At 60.1% G+C, this 24,886-nt stretch overlaps 1 protein-coding gene across 1 annotated transcript in view; it reads right to left on the bottom strand.

The window, feature by feature from the left end:
- CBFA2T3 (CBFA2/RUNX1 partner transcriptional co-repressor 3) overlaps positions 1-24,372 on the bottom strand; it is a gene marked incomplete at both ends in the record, with an annotated part of 80,740 nt that extends 56,368 nt beyond the window's left edge. The window contains one exon of the mRNA XM_079723772.1: positions 24,056-24,372. Within this exon, the coding sequence (XP_079579898.1) occupies positions 24,056-24,143 (88 nt within the window). The remainder of the gene's footprint in view (positions 1-24,055) is intronic.
- Positions 24,373-24,886: the final 514 nt, after the last annotated feature.

The raw sequence follows: 24,886 nt of genomic DNA, 5'->3' as shown, positions 1-24,886 counted from the left end.
AACTGATGAAGAACTGTTATGTAAAATACATAGGGACTTCCCTGGTGGTCTAGTGGTAAAGAATCTGCTTTCCGATGCAGGGGGCGCGGGTTCGATCCCTGGTCAGGGAAGATCCCACATGCCGTGGAGCAACTGAGCCCACGCACCACAACTACTGAGCTCGCGTGCGTCAACTAGTGCCCACGTGGAGAGGCCCATGCACTGCAACAAAAGAGCCCGCATGCCTCAACAAAGATCTCGCATGCTGCAACTAAGACCCAACACAGCCAAAAATAAATAAATAATAAATCTTTAAAAATATATATGTATATAAAGCCTCCTCTCTGACACCTGAATTTTCACACAGCTCCCTCCCCCACTCACCGTGTATTTCCATTCCACCCAATAGAATTTTGTCCTAATGTATTTTCAGTTTGAAAGTATTTAGATTCCCCTATCACACAGAACTATGTAAAAACATTGGAATATCAAGATTATAAATGTTCTCTCGTGTTCCAGTTTGTCTTCTGGATTGGGTTATCATTATAATTATTGGTAGTATGCAGCTGATACAAAGCATGTGAATTTATTACACATTTTGAGAATTATTAAACATAAAAGGTGAATTTTTATTAGAAATATCTCTCCTAAAAAGAGGGGTGGGCAGATTCTGTGGAGTAGTTTGTGTATCCTTCCATACTTATTACTTATCGCCAGGAAAAGACAGAGTTCCACATGAATCCCATTCCTAGCGTGGGTGTTTAATGGGAAAGTGTGAGGAACCCCAATCACACAAGTAAGTGGATCAGGACCAGAGGCTGACGTGCCCTAGTGATGCCACCGTGGCCTCCTTCCCTGAGTCTTCTGCCCCGAACCCCAGGTGACCAGTCACAAGAGCGATCTTAAGGACGGTCAGTTGACAAGTCCATAGGCTTCCCTCAGTTTTGTGGCAAAGACTGGAAATGGCCCGAACTGCAAGAAGCTGTGTTTGCTGCAAGTGGGGAGACGGAGAGGAGGCAACGTGGGGGGCCCAGCAGGGAGACACCGGCCTTTCTGTGGTAAGTGAGAGAGGGATGACTATGCAGAGGAAGCTGGGAAAAGGGGCTGCACCCGGGCCCAGGTGGGCGGTATCCTGCCCTGGCCATCAGCCATCTGTGTGGGCATCAGAGTCTGGGGCTTTGAGTCGACCACGAAGGCAGGGAAAGAAGCCTGAGCAGAGAGAGTCCTGGGCTCCAGTGTGAAGCCCCCCCAGCCCTGAGGGCATCTCTTGGTTCCCCCCGGCCCCTCACACAAGACTGGTCCCACCCGGATCCAAGGACGGCTCCTCCTGCAGAAGGGGAGGCCCACGCAGAGCCCCAGGCAGAGAGACACCAGCAGGGCTGAGCGGGAGGTCCGTGAGGTCACCCTGTCCACCTGGCTTCAGGGCTGCGGAGTAAGATTGTGCCGGGAGTACACTCCCCCAGCGGACAGGCAGGGAAGGCAGGTGCGGCTGCGTTGGGGGCAGAAGTGCCTTCCTTTGTCCTCACAAAGGCAGCTCTGCATGTCACCAAGGGGCCCCGTCAACCAGCTCTGAGATACCTTCTTGGTGTGTCCGCGGGGAACCCTGCCTTCCTGGGCCTCTGGCCCCCCACCCACCCCTCACTCGCCCCTCTTCCTCCTCACAGGCCCAGCCCCCACTTGGTGTAGGTGTCCATTCTAAACATCCCCGCGAGAGCTGCTCCAGGATACCGCTCAGCCCTGGACCCTGCCCAGCCAGACACAGTCCATCTGCAGGTTCAGAAAGCGGCTCGTTCTTGACTCAGAAGTGGGCATGTGATCCCACTCCAGCCAGTGGGATGTGCGGAGAGGGGGTTCTGGAGAATTTTCTGGCTCCCACGTGCCTAGAGGAAGCTTCTGTGTCCTTGCTCCTGTTGCTACCCCACGGCCAGCACCCTGAGGATGACGCTGATGCGGGGCGGGGTGGGGGGAGATGGACGGAAAGGATGGGGGCCCCTCAGAGCACTGTTGGGCTGCTGAATCCCACCATGCTTCCTGAAACCCACCATGAAACCCACCATGCTTATGGGACTGCTGGTCCAATAATGCATTTCCTATTGTTCGAGCTGGTTTTAGCTGAGTCTGTTTCTTGCAACCAAAAGCATTCTAACTATATGCCTTCCTTTCCAGAGGGTCTTGATCTCAGCCATCTGAGGGCTGCTGCAGGTTATTAATTATCACTCTTGATGCAGAGGGTCTCAAATTTAAGATACATCAGGATCACCTGGAGCGACTGTGAAAATGAAGGCTCCTGGGATGGGGACCTGGCAAGTACTGAGGTACAGAATTTAACGGGCACCAAAGAAACCCTCAGTATACAAGATAAATCACATTTTAACCCAAATTTTAAAATATTAGAATAAATGACAGAAGTCCACATGAGCAAAGTATCAAAACTTTAAATAAAGACGGGATTGCCATTACTGATTTCTCCTTTTGGGCCAGGCTCCACAGCCGGGCACTGCCTGGCTCCTTCCCCTGAGATGGGATTAGAAGGGCTGGGAGGCCCAGGAGTCTGCATTTCACAATCATCACTCTGCCCTTTCCTCCACGTGATTCTGGGGAGGGTAAGGCCGCCTTGTGGGAAACAGGACCCCAAAGCCTGACTCAGGTCACTCACAGGCTGGCTCCCCCTGGTGCTCAGGCCAGCCCTTCAGGTGGAGTCAGCCCGGCAGGTGGGCAGGCTGAACTTCCTACCTGGATTCTGGGAATGGGAAACAGCCTCCGGGAAATGCTTTCTTCTGGGGCACGATGTGAACAAGTGGCCGGCACTGTCTTATTTGGTCCCCCCAGAGTTCGGCCAAGGCCAGAAGGCGGGGCAGTGGAGTGGAAGTGAGACCCGGAGGGAGGGAACCGGCAAAAGCCACCGTCCACCCAGGGCTGGAGCGGCGGGAGGACACGGATTTATGCAGCAGCTCCTGTCCCTTCCGGTGGGGCTGCTCCAGGGACCCTCGCTCCCCGCCTGCGTCCTCCCCTGCGGTGGCGCTGGCGCAGGGGGAACACAGGTGAGAGTGGCGGGGGGCTGGTGGTCGCGAGCCAGCAGGTGAGCGCAGAAGTGGGGGCAACGGCATGTGGGCACGGCATGGGAGTGGGAGGGGACTAGGGGCGTGGGTGGGGATTAAGGATATGGGCGGGGCTGGGAGTGGGCGGGGTGTGGGTGTGGGCGCGGCCCGAGCAAGGACTGAGGATCTGGGCGGAGCGCCAGGACAGCGGCCAGCTAGGCAGAGCCTGGACAGACGCCGCCGGGCTGGACTCCCTATCCCTCCGTGGGGCTCCTTCCACCTGGCCCAGGGCTCCTCAGAATCCTGGAGTCCTAGGAGATGCCTCTGGGGGCTCCCAAGCCTTGACTCCAGGTCATTTGTTTTTACCTACACCGAAGCTTTGTCAGGAATCGGTATGACGGTCACGTTGTGAGAATTGTGAAGTCAAGTTCTCTGGGCAAAGCCGTTAAATATCCTGTGTGCAAAGCCAGGCAGCTAAAATCCCAGTTCCAGGCTGGGCCAAATGCAGCCCCGGCCAGGTGTTCTCAGAGGACCTCTCCTGTGGCGGGGGAGCAGCCACCTGGCGTCCCACCTGTGCAGGGGCGGTGCTAGGTGCTTCAGACACGCTCTCATCCAAACCCCGGAACAACCCCGGGGGCAGGGAATGATCCACCTTCCTGCAGATGAGGAAACCCAGGCCCAGGGAGACCAAGAACCCACAGAGGGTGGTGGCGCCGGGGGTCCCAGAGGTTCTCCCAGCACCCCAGCCCGGGCCCCTCTTGGCTGCACTGCGCTGCCAGCCCTACGCTGCTCGCTTCCGCCCTGTAATCTGGCCGGTCACACCCTACCACCTCCTGGCCCACCCATCTACTGGCCTGTCCACGCCTTGGGTGACGGTCATGGGAAAGGAGACCGCGGAAGGGCGGCCCATCTGCCTTCCAGATTGCAGGGAGGAACCAAGGAGGCGGCTCCCTAGGGCTGGGCACTGCTGGGAGGCCCAGGAAGACTCAGATGTGGCTCAGGGCCCGGGGTAGCAGAGCTGCGGCAGTGGAGGCACAGTGCCTGTGGGGACCGGACATGGTCACAGCGGCAGTTTGTTCCCCGCACCCAGTTCTCTGAGGGATTCTCGGTGAAGTCAGAAAAGGAAGGTTTCCACAGACTTTCACTCACCTAAGTGCCCTAGACTCCAAGGCTGTGGGAAACACGGACCCTCACTGGTGATCACAGGACCGTGGGCTAAAAAGCCAGATATGCTCCCACCTGGAGAAATGGCCACACTTAAAAATGAAGATGTCCAGTGTGGGTGAGGGTGCTGGTACACAGGCCGAGTGACATTTCCCCACGGGGCATTTCAGCAATAGTTGCCAAGAGCTGTAAACAGATCCAGCAATTCCTACACTCAGATTTATCTACCAGAGGATGTTTCTTACATCCTTACGTGTTTCTTTCTTAAACATCACAGTGCAACAGTGAACATCAGAAGTGGTACAAAGCCCACCCAGAAGACGTAGCTGGGTGAACACTAAATACCTAAGGAAGGGACCGTGGGGTACCTCATGCTCTGTTGGCAAGTGCAGAGCAGAGGACGGGGGTGTGGAGGTGGGAGCAGGGGGTGTAACAAAGGACTGTAGCACCGTATGCGAAAATTGCCACAAAGGAGTAGAGAATACAAACATACAGAGCAAAAATGGGCAAAGGATGTGCGCCCGTAATAATTGCCTACACTTGCAGGGTTTTCCTGCAAAACTTCCCCTGAGCGCTAGATCCATTTCCCAGGTTCTGGTGATAATAAAGCGATAGTGGCGGTCACTGCAGTGGGGCATCCGCCCTGTGCTGGGGCGCCGCCGGTGTCACAGCCCACCTGCTGCCCCCTCTCAGTGCCTGTACCCAGGCCCACCCTCCGGAGGGAACACCCCGGCCTTCCTGTGAGCTCACGAGGCGACTGTCTTTCCGTCATTGCACATACAGCGTGTTTACCTGTGGTTTACCTGTTCCCTAGTCTCCCTCCCCCGGGGCAGGGCATGTCTGTGTGTTTGCCACCGAGTCCCCAGGGCCTCACGTTGAGTGGCTGCATGACCTCACTTAAGCTTCATGCAACTCTCTGAGAGGTTTCATTATTCTCATTTTATTTTATCTTCACCTTCCTTTCTCTTATCTGCATATTTGGATTTATCATTTTATTTTTGCTTTCTTAAGTAAGGGAAGATAGCAGTTAGTTTTTAAAGTGCACTTGCAGTGCACGATCAGGGTGGCTGCTCTGGTGCCAGGCCTGTGGCTTTTCAGCCCCGGCTCCAGTCACAGGCTGCTCCCCGGCACCAGGGTGGCACCCGGCTCGGAAGCCTGTGGGCAGCACTAATTGGGCCACAAGGAGGGCATGTGACCTGGCTGGGCCAATCACAATCCTTCCCTGGAATTTTTTGAACTGGACCAGAGAAAGGGAGCTTTCTTTTTGCTCTGCTCAGGAGGCACCCCCACAGCTGCTTGGGGCCGTCTGCTCTGACAGGTGGAGAGAGCCTGCCCTGAGCATGTGCTGGCTGGACCAGGGTCCCTGAAGCCAGTCCCACCCTATCCTTCCTGGAGCCTGTTACTTGAACCAACACATCAGGGTCCTTCCTGAGCTCCAGGGCAGGGTTTCTATCACCTGCAAGCATTGTACCCTGACCCCATGCCCCGGCAACCCCACCGTGCACACGGGGAACTCGGCCTGGAGCAGCTGTGGGCAGCCAAGCTCTGTGCGTGAGAATGATGAGAACAGCCTGTCTGCTGCGGCGCCACAACCAGGGCAGGCCCAGATGGACCATCCCAAGCCCACATGCCTCTCCCACTCTTACCCCTGGAGCAGGGGCACCCCCGGGCCTTCTCCTGCAGGGGGCCTGCACAGCACCCGGCAAGACAGACCTGTGCTGTCACTCCCGCCTAGAAAGAGTGTGCCCCTCAGGGACATGCAGCTCCCCTACCTGGAAACTCCCGCCCTAAGCTCCTCTCCGCCTCAGGAGGCTGCCAAGAGGCCTTCCCGTACTGCCCTCCCCGAATCTGGGGGAGATGCCCTCCTGCACCCTCCTGTGGCCCCATCACAGCTGCTCATGTGTCCCAGGAGGTAGGGGACCACGTGATGCATGGCCATGGCTTCCTGCCCCCACGTGTCCTGGGGTACAAGTGTCCAGGACCCACACACAGGCTCTGCAGAGTCTGCGTTACTGTGTCTGCTCTGGAATGATTGGCTGATGGAGGGCCATCCTCACCCGCAAAGAAAACCCCACCTGCTCCTCCTTTGGGCCTCAAATATTCCTCGAACACCGTCCGCCCCACCCCCACGCCGCGCCCAGGAGCACTAAGAGAGGATGAGGCACCAGGAGGGGAAGGTGGGTCCTAGGGTCCCCCCCCCAGGCTCCCTGGATCCCCTTTTGTCCTCCCTGTCCCTCAATCTGTCCACAGTGTGTCCGGGGGCACCCTCAGCATCCTCAGCCCATGACCCTCAACAGAGGGCACAGAGAAAGCCCTCGCTGCCTGGGAGGGGAGGGTGGGAGGCGGGTCATACAGGTGAACAGACCTCGGAGCTCACCAGGCCGCCCAGTAATTTCACAGACAGGGAAATGGACGGAGCCTTGGAGAGGGGGCCCTTCTCAGTTCTGGGACTGCGGGGGTCCAAAGTGGGACGTGACCCCCAGGGACCTTTTCCTGCCAAGAGGCCTGGCTTGTTCGGGGGCAGGGAGCCCACCCAGCAGAGGTGTGACTGCTCAGGGCTGGTCCGGGAGTAGCTCTGAGGCTGGACGGAGAAAGAGCCAGGTCTGCCCTGGTGCCATGGGAGAGCTGTGCTTTCTTGACAGATACTAGGGGACATCGTCCCCTCCTCCCTGCCCTGCCTGGGCAGCCGTAAGACAAAGGTGGCCACGCCTGGTTCCCCAAAGTCATCCATGCCCCCTCCTCTTGTGTAAGAGATGCAACCCCGGCTTGCACGGAAGACAAACCCACGCCAGAGGATGTGCCACTGCGCCCGCACTTCCATGCGGGGCCACGCTAGCTGGGGGTTGATAAGCCGCCCAAGCAAGCATGCGGGGCGCTGACCGGTGCCCCCCAGTCCTTCCCAGACGCGCCACCCACGGCCCGCTCTTGACACCCCTGTTCAGGGTTGGCAGAGCTCCAGAAACGGCCGCCCTCCCACCCACACCCTCGTGTCTGGACATGGTAGGGTGACAGGGAGGGTGCTGAGGACATGGGCAGGATGTGAACGCGGTGCTGTGTGTGGAACACGGACGCTTGCGGTGGGGAGGACGATGGGGAAGGTGACAGTCGCCTCCCGCCCGCGCAGGGCACTTCGCCCAGATCCCCATGGAATCCTCACGCCAGGCCCAGGTGGCTGTCCTCATCCAAGCTGAGGCCCAGAGAGGGGCGGTCACTCGCTGAGACCCACAGCGTGTAGGTGGTGGGGCTGGGTTTCCCCCAGGCTGCCTCACAGTCCAAACGATGGAGTATGATTCGCCAGAAAGAGAAATGAGGTCTGAATTCGTGCTACAACGTGGATAAGCCTTGAAAACACCATGCTGAGTAAGAAGCCAGACACAAAGGCTGTGTTTCATACGATCCCGTTTATGTGAACCGGCCAGAACGGGCAGAGCCAGGAGACAGGAAGAGGGCAGGGCAGGGCAGGGCAGGGTGTGACTGCTAAGGGGCACAGGGTTTCTTTTAGGAGAGATGAACGTGTTCTAAAATTAGGCAGTGATGACGGTTGCGCAGCTCTGTGAACAGACTAAAAACCACTGAAATTGGACATGTTACATGAGTGAATTGTATGCTCTGTGAGTTATCTCAAGAAAGCTGTTTTAAAATCAAAGCAGACCCAGAACTGAGGCGCCTTCTGAAGAGCACGCACCGCCCCGGCTCCTAGGGACAAGGGGCCGGCGGAGGGCAGAGGGTAGAGGGTGGAGGGTGGAGGGCGGAGGGCGGGGGCCGAGCCCCCTCGGGCAGGCCGCCGTGGGCCTGGAGGCTTGGGGAAGGCAGGTCAGTGCGGCCGGGCTGTCCGGAGAGGCAGGCATGTAGGAGGAAGACCTAAAATAACTCTCAGAACCTGAAACTCCGGGCAGAAGTTGAGGGTGGTGTGGTCACGGCGAATGGGGAACTGAACTGCTCGCGGAGGGAAAGGAGAAGTTTTATTTGGGGGACGTCAGGGTGAGGCGGCGGAGGTGGCGAAGAAAGGGTTCTCACGTGGAAACTCATGTTTCCAGCGCACTTTTGTGGAAGGAGCCCGAGAGAGGAGAGGGAGCAGTTCCGTCCCCAGATCAGAGACCAAGGCCTGGGGCAGGCGGAGAGCCCAGCGCAGGGGTCTCCCACCGCCCGCTGCTGCCCTTGGAGGGGCCCTGCAGACCCCTGGGCCCACCGGGCTCCTCCTGGCCTCTGAGTTCCAGCAGGCCCTGGAAGACCGGAACACGAGGGGGGCCCACCGTTCCCCATTGACAAAGGGGGTGGGGAGAGGCTCCGTGCAGGGCGTCAAGGGCACACAGTAGGTGCTGTGACCACTGACGGGCTCTGAGGGGTACGGCCGCCTCCCCTTCGGGGCAGCGGGCTCAGAGCCGCCCTGGCAGTTGACGTGGGTTTGTGGGGAGGGGCCTGAGGGGAGGCTCATGGGCTGGGGCAGTCCCCTGGGGGGGGTCGTCATGGGACGGCAGCACCCAGCTCCAGGGGCCCGGAGGTCTCGAAGGGAAGGTGAGGACAGAGGCAGGAGGGGCGTGGACACGCTGCCCGTGTCTAGCTCAGGCGCAGGAGAGATGCTCTGGAAGTCGGTGGACACGAGGCTGTGACCGGCAGAGGCCAGGATGGGGAGCAAGACGGAGGGAAACTGAGAGCAGGAGAGGGGAATGGGGGAGAAGGGTCCCAGGGGCGTTCGGGGTCCCCTCTTTCCTCCCAGCTGCTTGGAAGAGTGATGGAGAGAAAATGGGGAGAGGGAAACGCTGGTGTCCAGGACCCTGGTGGGGAAAGGCTGGATCTTTGTTTAAAAAGACCAGTCAAGGGACTTCCCTGGTGGTTCAATGGTTAAGCCTTTGCCTTCCACTGCGGGGGGTACAGGTTTGATCCCTGGTCAGGGAGCTAGGATCTCGCATGTTTTGTGGCCAAAAAACCAAAAAACATAAAACAGAAGCAATATTGTAACAAATTCAATAAAGACTTTAAAAAATTAAAATAAAATAAAATAAAAAGACCAGTCAAGTTCCCGTGAAGATGAGTCCGTTGGCCCCCTGGAGGGATAGAGGCCTGCAGACATGACAGCAGACCCTTCGGGTCCCTGTCCCAGCTCCCACCGCCTGAGCTCAGGAGGCCCTGCAGACAGGGCGGGAGAGCAGTGATTTCCCAGCCCGGGTTTTGGACAGTGCGGTCTCCCCCTCTTCCTCCAAGTTCAGAGAGGGTGCCCACTTGTGAAGTGGCCCCATGGGGCCGTGGCCGGGCGGATGGACCTCGGGCGCAGAGGTTTTTTGAAAACAGCAGAGACGTTGTGAAATCAGAAGCCAGAAAGTCCTGGTTTGGGAAGGAGCTTCAGAGGTGGGGACTGGACCCCCCATCCTGGGTGTAACCAGAAGTCTGCCGACTGGGGCTTCTACAGCAGCCTTGCTTTTTTTTTTTTTTTTTTTTTTGCGGTACGCGGGCCTCTCACTGTTGTGGCCCCTCCCGTTGCGGAGCACAGGCTCCGGACGCACAGGCTCAGCGGCCATGGCTCACGGGCCCAGCCGCTCCGCGGCATGTGGGATCCTCCCGGGCCGGGGCACGAACCCGTGTCCCCTGCATCGGCAGGCGGACTCCCAACCACTGCGCCACCAGGGAAGCCCCGCCTTGCTTTCTGTATAAGAAGGGGCTGGGCCAGGTTTTGTCCCCTGCACCTTCTCTTTTCCTCTTTCTTCCTGCTTGGGAGGCAGATGTGATGCCTGGAAGCGACACAGCCACTTTGCAGCTAGGAAGCCACAAGTAAGAGGAGGTAGGATAGAAAGAGTAAAATATAGCCTGTGTCCCGGACGGCTGCACCAGCCTCCACGACCTGCCTCTGAGTTTTTGTTACATGGACAAAGACAAACAAACCCTGCTCTACTGCTGTTAGGTTTTTCTGCTATTTGCAGCTAAACACAATCCTTTTGGAGACAGAGTTCGAATCCTTCATGGATGGGGTTGCCAGATTTAGGAAATAAACATACAGATGCTCAGTTAAATTTCAATTTCAGATAAGCAGTGAATAATTTTCAGCACGAGTGTGTCCCAGGCAGTATTTGGGACATACTTATACTAAAATATTGTTTATCTGAAATTTGAACTCTCATGGATGAAGTAACAGAACCCAGAGAGGTTACACATCTTGTCCGAGGTCTCGTCCTGAGCAAGCGGTGGAGCACAGGCTGTGTCCTCCTGCTCTGGGGCCTCTAGGGCTTCCTAAAACCTGCCGTAATGATGCGCAAAGGAGACTCAGAAAAGCCATGTTACTCACTGCCCAGGACAAAGCGATCCGAGCTAAGAGTGGTCCAAAGACGAGAGTCGTGCAGAAAGCGACGGTCAGCGGTGGAAGCTTCTGCCCCAGTTGGAGGCCGTCGTGACAGTTTAATTCCATTTGCCAAAAGTACCAGCCGGGGATGGGGGACAGTAGCTCCCCATGGACAGTGTGCGACCACCGGCCAGGACTGGCCCCAGGAGCACTGTGCTGTGAAGGATGCTGAGGCCTCCTCTGCGCTCAGCAGAAAGGCGCAGCGATTGATTAGCCACGCCTGCCACAAGTTGCGAGGGGTGCAGGCTCCTGGGTGACCCACAGCCAGGCCAGCCAGTGGGCCAATCACCCAAAGGTCCACATGAAAGGACTGCGACATGTCCAGGTTCCCAGGACCCACGTTTCAGGGGTGGCATTCACTGGGTCCTGAGGAGCGTCGTTACTCTCAGCATCTCCTTCGGTCCTGGGGGCGCTTGGCACCCCCCAGTGCAGGCGTCTGCAGAGCCTGATGTTACAAGAGGAAGCACGGCCCCTGTCCCAGCCCCTGGCAACCCCGAATCTGCTGTCCATCGCTGTGGGGTGGCCTCTTGTGGACCTTTCGTATGAGTGGCGTCGTATAATACATGGCCTTCTGTGTCCGGCTTCTTTCACTGAGTATGTTTTCAGGGCTCATCCAAGCTTCTAGCCACTCAGCCATTCCCCAGATTCTCTCTTGGCTGACGTTTCTCCAGCACCTGATGTGCCATGCTCTGTTCTGGGGGGGAACGACCAGGCGAACCACAGACCCTGGAGAGAACAGCCTCCTGATGATCCAGAAGGTAGAGCTCGGGCCCCATGGGCAGGGAGCCGGCGGGAGGTGAGGCGGGGGCGGCAGCAGGACTGGGGTCGAGGCCCGGCCCCTGCACTGAGGTTGGAGGGGTCCCCATCTCTCACCGTGAGGGGGGCAGTTGGCTTGCAGCAGTACCTGCAGAAAGAAGAGGGGTTCTGTCTTCCAACAAAAGAGAACCAAGAGCCTTCCGGCCCCCCAAGCCCTGGCCGGTGCGGCGGGCAGGCTGCTCTGGTTTGTGGCCAGGGTCTTCCCAACGGGCATGTGCCCAAGACTCTGCAGGTACCTGGGCAAGAGAGCTTGAAGGAATCCTGGGGTCCTCACCTTCCAGATCGTTCCAGCAGGAAACGAGGCCTGTGGTCTGCCCGTTCTTCTCTCCTCACCTTTCCTGACCCTCCTTCTCTCCTGCAGGCTGAACCCATCCCCGTGCTTTGCCTCAGGGTATAAAGACCCAGCGAGTCTCCGGGCCTCCCCTGCCTTCGTCTGATGGAAACACCTGTCCCAAATGAGTCACAAGGCAGAGGGCCACCCATGTCCTCGTGTCCAGCCAGGCTGCCAAGGTCAGTGGGCCTCCCGGGACATGCCTGGATGTCTTTCTATTGATGCTGATTGGGTCCCAGACGCTGTAAGTTAGGTGTTGACTTGCAGGAAACAGACAAGTTGCAGACCATTTCTGCTCAGTAGAGAAGGTTGTGCTTCACGACTGTGTTTAGGGGTCTCGGGGCGGTGTTCTCTCTTTTTGGGATGGAAAATTGCTGTGTCCTTCCTTGAGTCGCCTTTGCCACCTGGCTGGCTACCTCAGCAACGAGGGAAACATGTCTCTGACACATGCTTGCTACACTTTCATAGAAGAATCATGCTTATGGCTTTTTGAGAGGTTTGCTTTAACTTACCTTCCTGCCTTCCTGCTTTCTTTCTTTTCTCTCTGTCCGTCTATTCATCCACCCACCCACACCCATCCATCTGCCATCCATCCATTTACACCAGAAGTGGAATTCCAAAGTGAGACAGTTGAGTCATTAATAACATGCTTATTTGAATTAAAGCTGACAATGTCAGTCTGGGCCCTGACAATTTGGTTTTGTGGCAACATTTCCACTAGTCAAGGTGCTAAACCTGCAGCCTCAGGGCTGTCATGAAAATAGGTCCCAAGCACGTGTGCAGCATAAAATATACGATACGCTAGACCACTTGACCTTTGACTGTTTAAACCACAATGTTTAGATGTTTTGAACTGGCCCATCAGCACCATCACCCACAGTCCTATGTCCCCCATTGGTTTAGAAGGATATTTGTGAACCCATATACAGGCCCCTGTGTCCCTGTCCATTAAAGTAAAAGGCTTTTGCTTTAGTTTCCCAGGCCTGCCCAAGCCTCAAAAGCCTGGCTCAAGAGTGAATGATTACAGGGACTTCCCTGGCGGCGCAGTGGTTAAGAATCCGCCTGCCAATGCAGGGGACACGGGTTCGATCCCTGGTCTGGGAGGACCCCATGTGCCGTGGAGCCACTCAGCCCGTGCGACATGGCTGCTGAGCCTGCGCTCTAGAGCCCGTGAGCACAACTACTGAAGCCCACGCACCTAAAGCCCGTGCTCCACAACAAGAGAAACCACCACAATGAGAAGCCCGCGCACCACAACGAAGAGTAGCGCCTGCTCGCTGCAACTAGAGAAAGCCCATGTGCAGCAACGAAGACCCAATGCAGCCAAAAATAAATAAATTAATTAATTAATTTTAAAAAAAGAGTGAATGATTACAAAATGTGAAGATGTTGAAAGAAAGAATACTTGTTGGGCCAGGAAATTGGTTACAGTTTAGACTCTAAACCAGCCACAGAGCAGAATCACTGAACTCCCAGTCCCCTGAAAGATCTGGATAAAGGCCTGATGAACATTCCTAAGTTGTTTTTACAGGAAGCCGACCCCCATGAGGTGAAAACTGATGACCGCAAGCACATAGACCCCAGACCGGTTGAAACCAGAAGGTTGGTGATGCTCGAAATTTCACCCTGATGCCAACCAATGCAAGAATTGTGCACGAGCTACTCAGACACCCTGCATCCCCCTCCCTCACACGACCTTTGAAACCCCTTCCCTGAAAGCCATCGGGGAGTTCGGGTCTTTTGAACATGAGCTGCCCATTCTCCTTGCTTGGCACCTGTAATAAACGCTGCACTTTCCTTCATTACAGCGCAGTATCAGGAGATCAGCTCTGCTGCACACGGGCAAGCAGACCCAAGTTCAGTTCAGTAACATTTGCAGCGTGATGCCCACCAGGGGCTCAAGGCCTGTTTCCTACCAAGCAGGCAGGGTGCCTGCAGGGTGGGGAGTCTGTGAAACTGGCGTGTGCCTCTGTGCACTGCTCACTCCGAATGTCTCATGGGGGTGTTAAGGTCAGCCCTTCTTGTGGCCAGCTAACTGTCACCTTCCAAAACTTCTCTACTGGCCCTGGGCCCCTGTTATCCACCAAAAAACAGCAGCCCAGGGTCGGGTGTGACTGAGCCCAGTAAGGCCGCTTTGTAAGAAATATCACCTTAAAGGGGGTTTGATTTTTCAAAAAGATTTTAGGGGACATGCCAGCCAAAAGTAATAAAAATCCCCTGAGCCACTGGCTTGGAGAGTAGCCCTGGCATCCAGCACAGGGCAGGCCCGTTTCCCACCAGCCACGGTGTCGGGGCTGCAGGAGCTCTCCCTCCAGGGAACAGGGAGAGCTCGGTGACACACCACTATTATTACAGCACCCCCTCCAGGCCCCCACTGCCCCCCCTGGGCCCCAATCCGGCTGCTCTGACCCCGTCCTGCCCGGACCAGCCCAGCTGCCCGCCCTCTGCAGCCAGTGCCACCTGTCACATGTTCCTGGCCTCGCTGAGGAGTGGACGGGGATGTGTGCTCAGCAGCTCAGTCTCCTGACCCCTCCAGGACAGGGCAAGGCCCCCTCTGTGCAGTGCTGTCGGGGGCGGGGGGGGGACCGGGGGCGGGGCTGGAGGCTCAGGCAGCCAACAGGCAGGCACAAAAGTCCCCTCAGCCGCCTCTTCCTTCTAGCATCGTGGAGGGGCTGCTGAGAGCCCCGTTTCTGGCTTTCTGGAGAGGAGCGGGGTTTCCCAGCTTGGAGGCCTCCGGCCCGCTGGCCCACACACGCCAGGACTTTCCACCACCCAGGCCTCACGTCAAAGGCCTTTCTCAACGGGAGCCAGGTGGGGTCTCCTTGCAGTCCTACCCTCCCACTGCCTGGGCTTGTGGGGACTCATGGGGCCGCAGGGCAACGCAGGCAGCGCCTGCACGGATCCAGCGTTATCTGTCATCGTGGAGAGAAAACAGAAAATTGCAAAAGATGCACAGAACGTGATACTCCTATGTAACAATTTAAAACAGAAAATCGCAATGTATCTGGGAAAGACACACATAGATAAAACAGTCCTTTGGACATTTCCACAGGTGGGCGGCTCCCAGTGTTGACGTGTGACACCGTCCGCATTTTACAGATGACAACACGGGTCCAAGTTTGGGGACCTCGCAAGGCACCCTGAGCTGGGTCCAGGCCCAGCAGCCTGGCTTTCAGTGATTTCTGATCCCATCTTGCTGCTGCAGCACGGGCAGGGGGGCAGCCTCCGGGGGTGGGGGGCACTGGATCTATAACAATTCCTTTTTAAAAAGAAGTGGTGATGGGGGAGCAGGCTCTGGAGCGAAGCTTCAGCTTGCTCGCCTGGCTTGGGATGGGGCTTTCCTGGCGTGGGCGAATTCTTTCACGATTTAAATGAAAGGTGGGCCAGGAGACAACGGGATGCTAGGAGCAGGCGGCGCATCGGAGGCCCAGCTGTGGGCAACGACCAGACCTGTCCCTTCTGTCTCCTGTTTCCTGTGGGCTCAGCAGCCCGTCCAGTAGGAAATGGACATGAGCCGCAGGCGAAGTGTTTCATATTCTGGCAGCCAGGGCAACTGGCTTTAATGCTATGTTCTGGTAAATCTGATCTATCTGGAATGTCATCATCTTCACACGTATTCAAGTTAAAGATTACTCAGGTATTTCGCATCCTGCTTTTGCCCAAAGACTTTGAAATCCCGCGCCAGGGTGGCTCAGGCTGGACGGGCAGCCCCAGGGGGAGGCAGAGCCTTGGGGCCGCTGGGCCTCTTCGGGGCTGAGGGTGAGGGGCAGGTGGTGACCTGAGGCCCAGGGAAGCACGTCGTCGTCGTGGTGACGGGTGAGAAGCGCAGTCTGGACCTCGGGCCTTTGCCTGAAGGAGAGGCAGCTCGGCGGGGCAGGGCTTCAGGACCGGGTCCAGCTGTCTCTGGGTCCCCGCGGGAGGGAGGGAAGCACCTGGCAGTTTCAGTTTCCACAGGAAGCCGCCTGCTCCCATCTCCCCTCGAGCCAGCTGTGCTCTCTGCCCTGCAGCTCCGGGTGGCAGCCCCCGCCCGGAGAGCCCCCCAGGTGGGGACAGCCCCTCGTGCTGCAGACTAGGAAGCCCCGGTTGAGGGGCCAGGGCCAAGCAGAGCCTCTCGACCGGCCTCCTGAGCCCCAGAGGACTTCGGGGGTAGGGTGGGTGCAGCACACCTGGGGGCCACGAATGGGAACGATACTGTTGTGACTTGCATTTTTTGTCACCTGCTTTTAGGATGTCGGGTCCTGACCCTGGGTCTAGAAAACGCTGTGGTGGTGGAGGGGTGGGAACGAGTCTGATGTCTATGTGTCCATCTATCCAGGGCCGGGGGTACATCAAGGCAATACCCCCCTCCTGAGAAACAGGAAGGGAGAGGCAGGGGCCGGGGGCCCTGAGCCTCCAGGGAGAGGATGTCTCCTGTCCTGAGGCAGGAGTGGGTGTGCGGCCAGCAGTGGGGGCTGGCGGCGGCAGGCAGAGTCCTGGGGAGGTAGGCCCAGGGACCCCTCGGCAAACTGTGACCTCTCTGAGCTCCAGGGTCTAGGTGTTGGGGTCCCGTGTCCGGGCCGGCCACTCTGCTCAGAGCGAGGCTGGAACCTTAGGTCTTTTCTCTTAATAAGAGGACCCAGCTGTGGGAAGACCCCCGCCGCCCCAGCCCCGGAGCTCAGCAGAGGGGACCCGTTTCCGAGGAGGCCCCATCAAGTTGGCCTGAGGTGCGAGGGTCCCAGCACCCCTCCTGACTGTCTTCCCTCCCACCACGCTGCCCCCTCCCAGACCCTGTGAGGTCGGGGCTTTCCACACACTCAAAATGCACCCCAATTTGGGAGGGAAGTAGGAAGCGCTGGGAGCCCGAGGGCGGGTGAATCCCCAGTTCCTTCCACGGGGCTCCCTCTTCACCCCTGCGAGGGGCCTTGGCCGGGAAGGGGGTGCAGGCAGGGGGTCGCAGCCAGGATCCGAGGAGGGGGCGAGAAAGGCGGGCCTGGACCTGGGGAGGGCCAGGTAGGTGCCGGGGTCCTCCCCCACCATCCTCCAGCCTCTCGGGGGCTGGCTGCCACCCCCATGTCACAGACGAGGAGACAGGCCTGCTGGGTCCCGGGGTGAGTGATGGAGCTGGCTTCCAGCCTAGCCCTCCCCTCCCGGCCACGATCTGGTCTAACCGGCTGCCCTTGCCACGAGCAAAGTGAGATTGGGGAAGCCAGGCTACACAGACCCCTCCTGTCCCTCTCGGGTCTCCTGGCCCTGCACCTCATGTCCCTCCCCTGCAGCGTCTGTGAAGCTCCACAGGCCCAGGGAAGGAAGGGACACGGCCAGCGTGAGGGCCAGGCCCTCGGGTTCCCCCTCTGCCCAGGCCGGGGGCAGCTTGGACACTGGCCATGTCTCTAGGGCGAGGACCGGCCACCTGCAATGCCTCACCCTCTGCCCTGTGACGTGTGCGCCTTCGTACCCCGGCCCCTCTAGGCTGTGAGCCCCACGGAGCAGGTGGCCCGACGCCGCTTCCTCTCAGGAAGGGACCTGTTTCTGCACCCGTGGAGTGAAAGCCGCACCCAGAGGCCACACCCTCCTCAAGACCTCGGCAGCACGGACCGGGCCCTCAGAAGGCCCGAGTGCTTCAACATGGGGTATTAACCTGGGGCAGGCCCGGCCCACTATTCCAAAGGTTTCAGAGCAGCAGGCAGCGCAGGGCTTCGCCCCGAGGGCCAGGCCTGGCGGCGGCTCTGCGGGCATCAGCTGGGGCAGCGCTCGACCCAGGTGTCAGCTGGGGCGCCAGACAGCAGCTGCCTTGGGCTCCCTAGTGCAGAGCCAGCAGACCCACTGTAGGCTCTCAGAGGGTTCAGCCAAGGGTCTGGGCTGCTGGGTGCAGCTCCCACATGGGGAGTGATGGGAGAGGTCCCTTTCCTGAGGCCGCACCTCAACTGCGTTTCCTCCCAGGGAGGGCGCTGGGCAGACAGGGAGGCCCCAGCCCCGCTAGTGACTTGCTGTGTGACCTTGGGCAGGTTTCTTGACCCCTCTGATTTGTCTTCATCTGTACAGCCAGGCCAATGATGCCTTCGAAGGGTTACTGGGAAGAAGCCGTGCCCAGGGCCAGGAAGGCATCTGGAATGGAGTGGCCCGTCCCCTCTGCCCCCTTGTCCAAGGCCTGCAGCCTGTTCTTAGGGAACAACCTCGGAGGACCCTCCTGTGCCCCTACTGTCGCTGCCCCGGGGGCTGCGTCTGAGGTCATGGCCTACTGGGGGAGCCTCTGCTGCCCAAGGAGCAGGCCTCCTGTGCACTACCCACTCGTCACCCAAGGATTGCCCAGCTCCTGGCAGTGCCACCTGAGCTCTCCCGCCTGAAGCAGAGGGGCCACCTGCCGGCTCAGGAGCTGGGGGAGGGCTGTGTGCATGCCCAGGCCCCTGACCCAGGCCCCAGGGCCAGGTAGGTGAGGGTACAAATGCCCCACCAGGGTCCTGTGGCCAAGTGGGCGCTGGGACAGGGGGCAGGAAAAGGGGGCTGTTCCTCCATGCCTGGGACGGAGGACTGTCAGCAGGTCAGTGTTTCCAAGGCAACGGAACCCACTGGGATGGCGGGAGGTGCTTGCCCCTTCCTCCAGTCAGCATCACCCTCTGGCCCGCTGGCCCTTCCCAGCCCCCTCCCTGGTCCTTTCCCGGAAGTGCTGTTTAGGGTGGGGAGCAAGCGGGCTATGGACCAGGCAGCTGTCACCAGACCCCAAACCTGCCAGCACCCTGATCTTGGATGGCCAGCCTCCTCATCTGCAAGATATAAATGTCTGCTCTTTATAAGCCACCCCACCTGGGGTGTCCTGTGACTGCAGCCTGTGGCCTTGGCAGTCACATCCCCTCTCTGGGCCCTGTGTCCCCCTGTAGAGGACACGGTGAGAGAAGATGGGAGGGCAGGTGGTCTGGTACCCTCCATGCCTCAGGCTGCAGGGGAGGGGACCCTGGTGCCCATGGAGAGGCCCTCGGGCTGGGGGGTGCTGAGAGGGGCCGCTAGGCCCGGGTCCAACTCTGAGCCCCGGCCCTGCTTGCTGTGTGACCCCTGGCAGTTGGCCTCCACCTCTGGGCCTCAGGTCCTGTCTGACAGTGGCTGTGATGGCACTTCTAGAATCTGGAGACCAACGCAGCCGCTGCCCACAGCCCCTGTGCTGGTCAGCAGGCTTGCTGTGTGTGGGGTGGTCAAGTCACCTGGACACGGGACGCATTCACGTCCCAGCGCCGGGCACCACGGCAGCACCGCTCTGGGCGCTGAGAGCACCACAGCAAGCAGGCGGAGGAGCCAGCACGCCCGGGGGGATGGATGATGAAGAGGTACGTAACCCTGAGCCACCCCCTTGTCGGAGGGAATAATAAATGAAGGAGAAAACAGCAGGAGAGGAGGACTGGCGCACGTGTGCGGGGGGGAGGGCAGGGTAATGGAGCAAAGACTTGAAGGGAGGCACGGGAAGGGGGGAGGAGTGCACAGGGAGGGAACAGCGCCGGGGCTGGAGGTGCCTGGGGTTTTGGTGGGGCGGCCAGGTGCCGGCTGGAGGGCAGGGCGGGGGGGCGGGGGAAGCCCCCCCACCCCGGGCGTGCACACAGGTGACAGGTGATCTCACTTGCCTTTTCTTGGGCTCACTCTTGCAAACGGCGGAATGACGAAGTGACTCCCCAGAGCTCCACAAAAAGAGCCTGTCAACGCCCCCCCCCCAAAAGACCTTTGGATGGGGTCCCCACGGAGGCCACCTCCATCCTGGGCTGCATTCTGACGGTCACCGCCCAGCCCAGGGTGTTTGCCGGCCCTGGCTGTGCCAGTGTGACCTAGGTGGGGTTTAACGATGAGAATTTCACTGGCACCACTGCAGCGTCACCTCTGGCCCCGTCAGGAGTCCAGGCCCCTCTTTGCCCTGGCCTCTCCCTCCTCCACTGCAGTCACGGAAGTGAAGGTGTGAGAGGTTAGCACCAGTGCCTTTCTTCTCAGTCAAGACGCTTCAAGAAGTGAAAGTCTCTGCCTTCTCCCGCCGCCCCCGCAGGACCACTTCCTTCAGGAAGCTGGCCTGGATTGCCCCCTGTCCCCTGCGCATCACCCCGCCCTGCGGCTCTGTCTTCTGAGGCTCAGTTTTGCTGTCTGATGGGTGGGGAGGACACGGGTGGCCGGTGTCCTCCTGCTGGCTGCCCCCAGAAGTCTAGCCCCACAGGCTTGTGCGACAGGGACAGCGTGGAAACTGCGGGTCTCAGGGAAAGAACGCTCCACATTTACCCCGGGGCAGGGGGGTTAGGGAGCCCCCCTCTTCCCAGGGCCTGGGGTGGAGTGGAATCCTCTGTCCCCTGACACAGGACGTGGGGGGATGGGGACTAGGTCCAGAGCCTCCGCCTGCCCCAGAGCTGCACCCCTCCTCCTCTGCTCTGGGCCCTGGAGGCTGGCCCGGACCGGTCAGGCCCAGGAGGTGTGGGGTGGGGAAGGAAGGCGTGGGTGTTTGTCCTGCCGTCCACTCTCCGGGGCTCAGCCCACTCCACTCGTCTCCTGGCCCCTCTCAGCTCCTTCCCCTTCTCCCCTCTCACCCCTCAGGTCAGGCTGTACCAGCCCCCAGACTTCTGTGCTGACCTGGCCGCTCTGTTTGACCTTTGTAAGTGGTTCCTCATCAAACAGTCCACACTCCGTTGCCCGGTGGTCCTGCTAGCAGTTTCCTGCCAGGACCTACTGATCTGGCAGGGTGTCCAGGGCCCGCTTTCCACCCAAGATGGGCCCCCACTCCATCGGCCCTGCAGGGTCAGTAGAGCCGGGTTCAGTCACACCTCTGCTCTATGCCTGCTGTGTGCCCCTCAGAACCTCGGTATCTTCCTCTGAGACGGCAGTCACAGCAGCACGTGGGGCTCGGCAGCCCTGAGCCATGACCCTGACACAGGAGCCCCCAGCACCATGTGATCAACAAGACGTGGGGACAGGCCTGAGGAGGGGGAGAAGGCCCTGCAGAGTGTGAGCAAAGCAGGGACAGGACTGCCGTCCTGAGTGGGGCGACGGTACAGAAGAAATCAAATGACAAAGCACTTGCAGTACTTTGCACGGAGACGCAGATGGATGGTCACCGTGGGGCTCTGCCCTCAGTCCCACATTGTAGAGAGGGGCTGTGGACTCTGCCGTCCTTGCACGCACACGCCAACCCCAGAAGCCCCGGGCCCTCCCTGTGTGAATTCCCAAGTGTCCATAGCTGACCGTCTCCCGACAGCCCTGAAAGCATGTCCAGGGGCCTCGGCTGAATGAAAAACGGGGCCGTGGGCAGCTGGGAGACCATGTGGGCTTCTGATAACCCGGCTCCCCTCTTGCACCGCGCGGCCCCGGAGGCACCCCTGGGCCCCCTGGCAGCTGGAGGCCACGTGCCCAAGCCCTGGCCCTGGCTGTGACAGAGGTGGCTGGCTGCAGGCTGTGGGTACCTTCGCCCCAACCCTGCTGCCTGGAATGCAGATGGGACGGTCGGAGCTCTGGTCATTGGAATGGTCACCCTAGATCCAAAGACAACTGTCCTTGTAAGAAGAGCAGAGGCAGAGACACGGGGGAGAGGCCACGGGAAGACGGGAACAGAAATTGGAAGGACGTGGCCGCCAGCCAAGGACACCTGGAGCCCCCTGGAGCTGGAAGAGGCAGGAAGGACCCTCCCCCAGAGCCTCTGGAGGGCGCCCAGCCCTGCGACCCCTCATTTCAGACTCTGGCCTCCACAGCTGGGAGGGAGTAGATTTCTGTTGCAAGTCACCTGGTTTGTGGTGGTTTGTTACAGCGGCCCCAGGAAATTAATACAACAGGGCAGGGCATTCCAGGCAGAGAAACTTCCAGAGAACAGCCTGGGGTCGGGGGGTGGGGTGGGGGGTGCAGCTGGAGGGGGAGGATGAGGATGGGGGGGAGGGAGGGCAAGCCCACTTGGTGACAGTGGTGACCTCTGAACTCCACCCCTTGGGACCAGGCGACCCAAGGCTCCCATGACAGTGCTCTCCATGGGATCTCGCCCAACACTCCCTAAGGCCTCAGCTGCCTCTGCTTGGACCCTCCGGTGATGGGACACTCCCTGTCTCCCTGGAAATCTGCCACCTGGGCCCCACCTCTCCCTCTTAGGTGACAATGAACAGGCCTGACTCAGTTTCTCCCCCGGGGTGGTCACGGGGCATTGCCCCCAACCTCCTTTGCCTGAGGCAGCCCGGCTGGTGTCCTGGTTCCCACCTCTCGTTTGCAGGAGCCCAGCTTCTAGTGCACACAATTGGCACCTAATAAACCTAAGGCCGCTCGGCATGCAGGATCTTAGTTCCCCGAGGATGGAACCTGGGCCTCCTGCAGTGCAAGCACCGAGTCTTAACCACTGGACCGCCAGGAGGTCCGGCACCTAATAAATCTGAGTTCAGTGAACACTCAGCACTAAACAGCACTGTTCCTTCCCACCTGCTGTCAGCGGCCCCACCACACCGTGGGGTCCTGACGGATCCCCACCCTCTGCCATGGCCACACCAGCAGGCCTGTCATCCTCCCCACCCTCAGCCCCGCCCCGCCTCCTGCTGAGCAGGAGGGCAGCCGCAGGGTTCACGCACATTTGTTCCCCAGAGAGACAGGCTCAGCTTTAAAAGATATTACCTACTGTTCTTTTTGTGGTTTGGGCGCTACTTAACATTTGGGGGCTCAAAGGTTTTCGCGGGATCTTGGGAAGCCTGCAGGACGGAGCAGCACTGATCCACGGGCCTGTCCCCGGTCCCCAGGCTCCCCGGGCCCCCAGCCCCCATGGGCTCCCTCCAGCCCAGCTCCACTTGCCACTTCCCCCGGTGGTGATGTCTGGCACTGCAGAGCCCAGCACCTGCCCCCCTGAGGAGACCCGGGGAGCAGGACGTGTGGCTGTGCCGATCACCTGGGGCAGGTGACTTAGAGACGATGGGCCGTGAGCTCCTAGAAGCCAGTGTCCCAGGGCTGGGACCCCCCGCGCCCAGGCAAGCCTCCAGTCAAATGCACGAGCCACTGCTTTCCCTCCTCCCAGCAAAGCCTCCCGAGTGAGAAGTGCCCCCACTGGGGCGGCTGGGATTCTGCATCGGAGGTCCACCCAGACCATCTTCTGCAAGGGCCCGCAGCCCGACCAACACCGCAGGAGACATCGTGCGCACAGAGGGTACATCGCGTTTCCTGGCCTCAAACCCCTTTCACGGGCTGGCACTCCACCATCCAAACACAACAGCAGCCAGCGGTCTCATCTGCCTCCTCCCTCCCTCCCCCGCCTCTGAGAAGCTGCCCCTTGGCCCCTTCAGCGGGCAGGACAGGGCCTGACACATGAGGAAACTGAGGCCTCCGTGAGGAGGTGCTGGCCCCAGGTGAGGAGAGGCGAGTGGTCCCAGAACAGTGGGGTCAGGCAGGGCCGCCCTGGGAAAGGAGGGGCAGCTGCGTGGTGCCCAGCTGGAGCGGGATGGGACTGGAGCCTCTGGCCAGCCCGAGGGCAGGGCGACCGTGGCCCAGGCCAGTGACTGCTGGCTCCCTGGCGATGTCTTTGAATCACCCACACTCGGGAGAAGCCAGCAGCATGCTCGTTACTGTGTGGAGAGGCGGGCCTTGCACACCCGGGATTCTAGTCCTGGATGCGCTGAGTGCCTGGCAGAGCCTGTGTAGGAGCTGGCCCTCGGGGCCCTGGATGGGGCAGGGGGGGACCTGCGCAGGGGAGGCGGTCCCCCTGCAGGGGAGATGGGCTGTCTGGGGCCAGGGTGCCAGGGCGAGTGGCAGGGCGTGCTTGCACTCCGCAGTGAGACCTGGGACCCTGCTCCTGGGACCGTGGGCACGTGGCCGTGGCTGGGGAGCCGGGCCACCCGCCTACAGCTCTGCTGGCCCCCGAATCCTGGGAGAGCCGGGCAGGCGACCTTGCAGCTGGGATCGGGTGTCAGGGAGGGCCACGGCCTCCCGCGCCCCCCAGTCAGCAGCCCACGGGAGGTCCTCCCTATGCGACCACTTCTCCCTGGCACTGGCTCCACGGGGTGGGAGCCCTGGCACGGGTGCTCCTCACTGGGGCCCGGGGCCAGGTCCTGGACCATCACTCTCTCCCGGGGCCCTGGGCCAGGCCCTCTCTATCTGGCCTCAGTTTCCTCATCCGACCTCCAAGGCTTAGGGGCCCCCCCCAGCGTGCGCACCTTTTTCCTTTCTGACTCCGGGGCCCTGCTCCCAGGGCCGACAGAGCCCACCCGTCTTAGAGGGACTGAGCGGCCCCCGCCTCTAGCATCTGCCTCTGGGTGGGGCCTGCCCGCCGGCCTGGCACCTGCCGGGTCCTCCCCGGCCACCTGCCCCAGCTGTGCGGGCCTGTGCCCGGTGGGAGGCCACGCTGACGGTGGGGGTGAGTCAACAGGGCCAGGCAGGCGGCAGCGTGGAGATGTCACAGCCTCGCCACCTGCTCGGGCCGCCCCTCCCCCTGCCCCATCCCCTTACCTGGGCCGCCCTTCCTGGGACCCCTAGGCGCTGAGCAGCTGGTGGGCGCCGTGAGCCCGCTCTCCAGCACGGGGGATGCACGGGACATGGAGCTGGAGGTGGGTCCAGCAGACTGAATCCTGCTGCCGGCGGGAGCCGGGCCTGAGCACGGCCCTGGGTGTCCTTCCCGACCTCGTGAGCCCTGGAGGGACAGGCAGGGGCGTCAGCCAGCCTGGGCTTCTCCGAGCCGGAGGTCTCTGTCCCCCAGACCGCTCTGGGCCTTCTAGCAGCCGCTGCCCGCTGGCCTGGGGAAGGGGCGGGCGGCCGCGGGGGCTCATGTGATGCGGGGCGGGCCTGGGGACGCGCCGGTGCCGGTGGGGGAGGTCGCCTGCAGCCTGCAGCGAGGCAGCCAGCTGTGTCGCTGTGATAGTGTGGCCAGGCCAGGAAGAGTCGTGCAGCTGTGCCCACTGCTTCCTCAACAGGAACCATCTGGGCCCAGCCCTGCCTGGCTTTCCCTCACGGCCATTCCGTCCTGACTTTCCAACAACTTCCTCCTACCACCCGGCCGGTGACACCCCACCCACCCTGGGCCTGGCCCGCTGGGTGTGTTTCCTTGACCTGGGCAGGGGTGCAGCTCAGCAGCATGGGGGCAATGTCCATCCTGGCCAAGCCTCCAACTCCCACGCTGCCCAGCCCACCTGTCTCCCCTCTGGCCTGGCCCTGCCTTCAGCCTGGGGTGGTCTGGGGGTCTCCGCCCTCTCTTGCCCTCAGCCAGACTTCCCCCAGGGCCGCCTGCCCAGGGCCAACTGTTCAAGGGCATCGCCGGTAACCTTGAACCTGACCTCTGGGTTA

This window comes from Hyperoodon ampullatus (assembly GCF_949752795.1).
Source record: "Hyperoodon ampullatus genome assembly, chromosome: 18".
Classification (NCBI taxonomy): domain Eukaryota; kingdom Metazoa; phylum Chordata; class Mammalia; order Artiodactyla; family Ziphiidae; genus Hyperoodon; species Hyperoodon ampullatus.
This window is presented reverse-complemented; position numbering and strand designations above follow the sequence as displayed.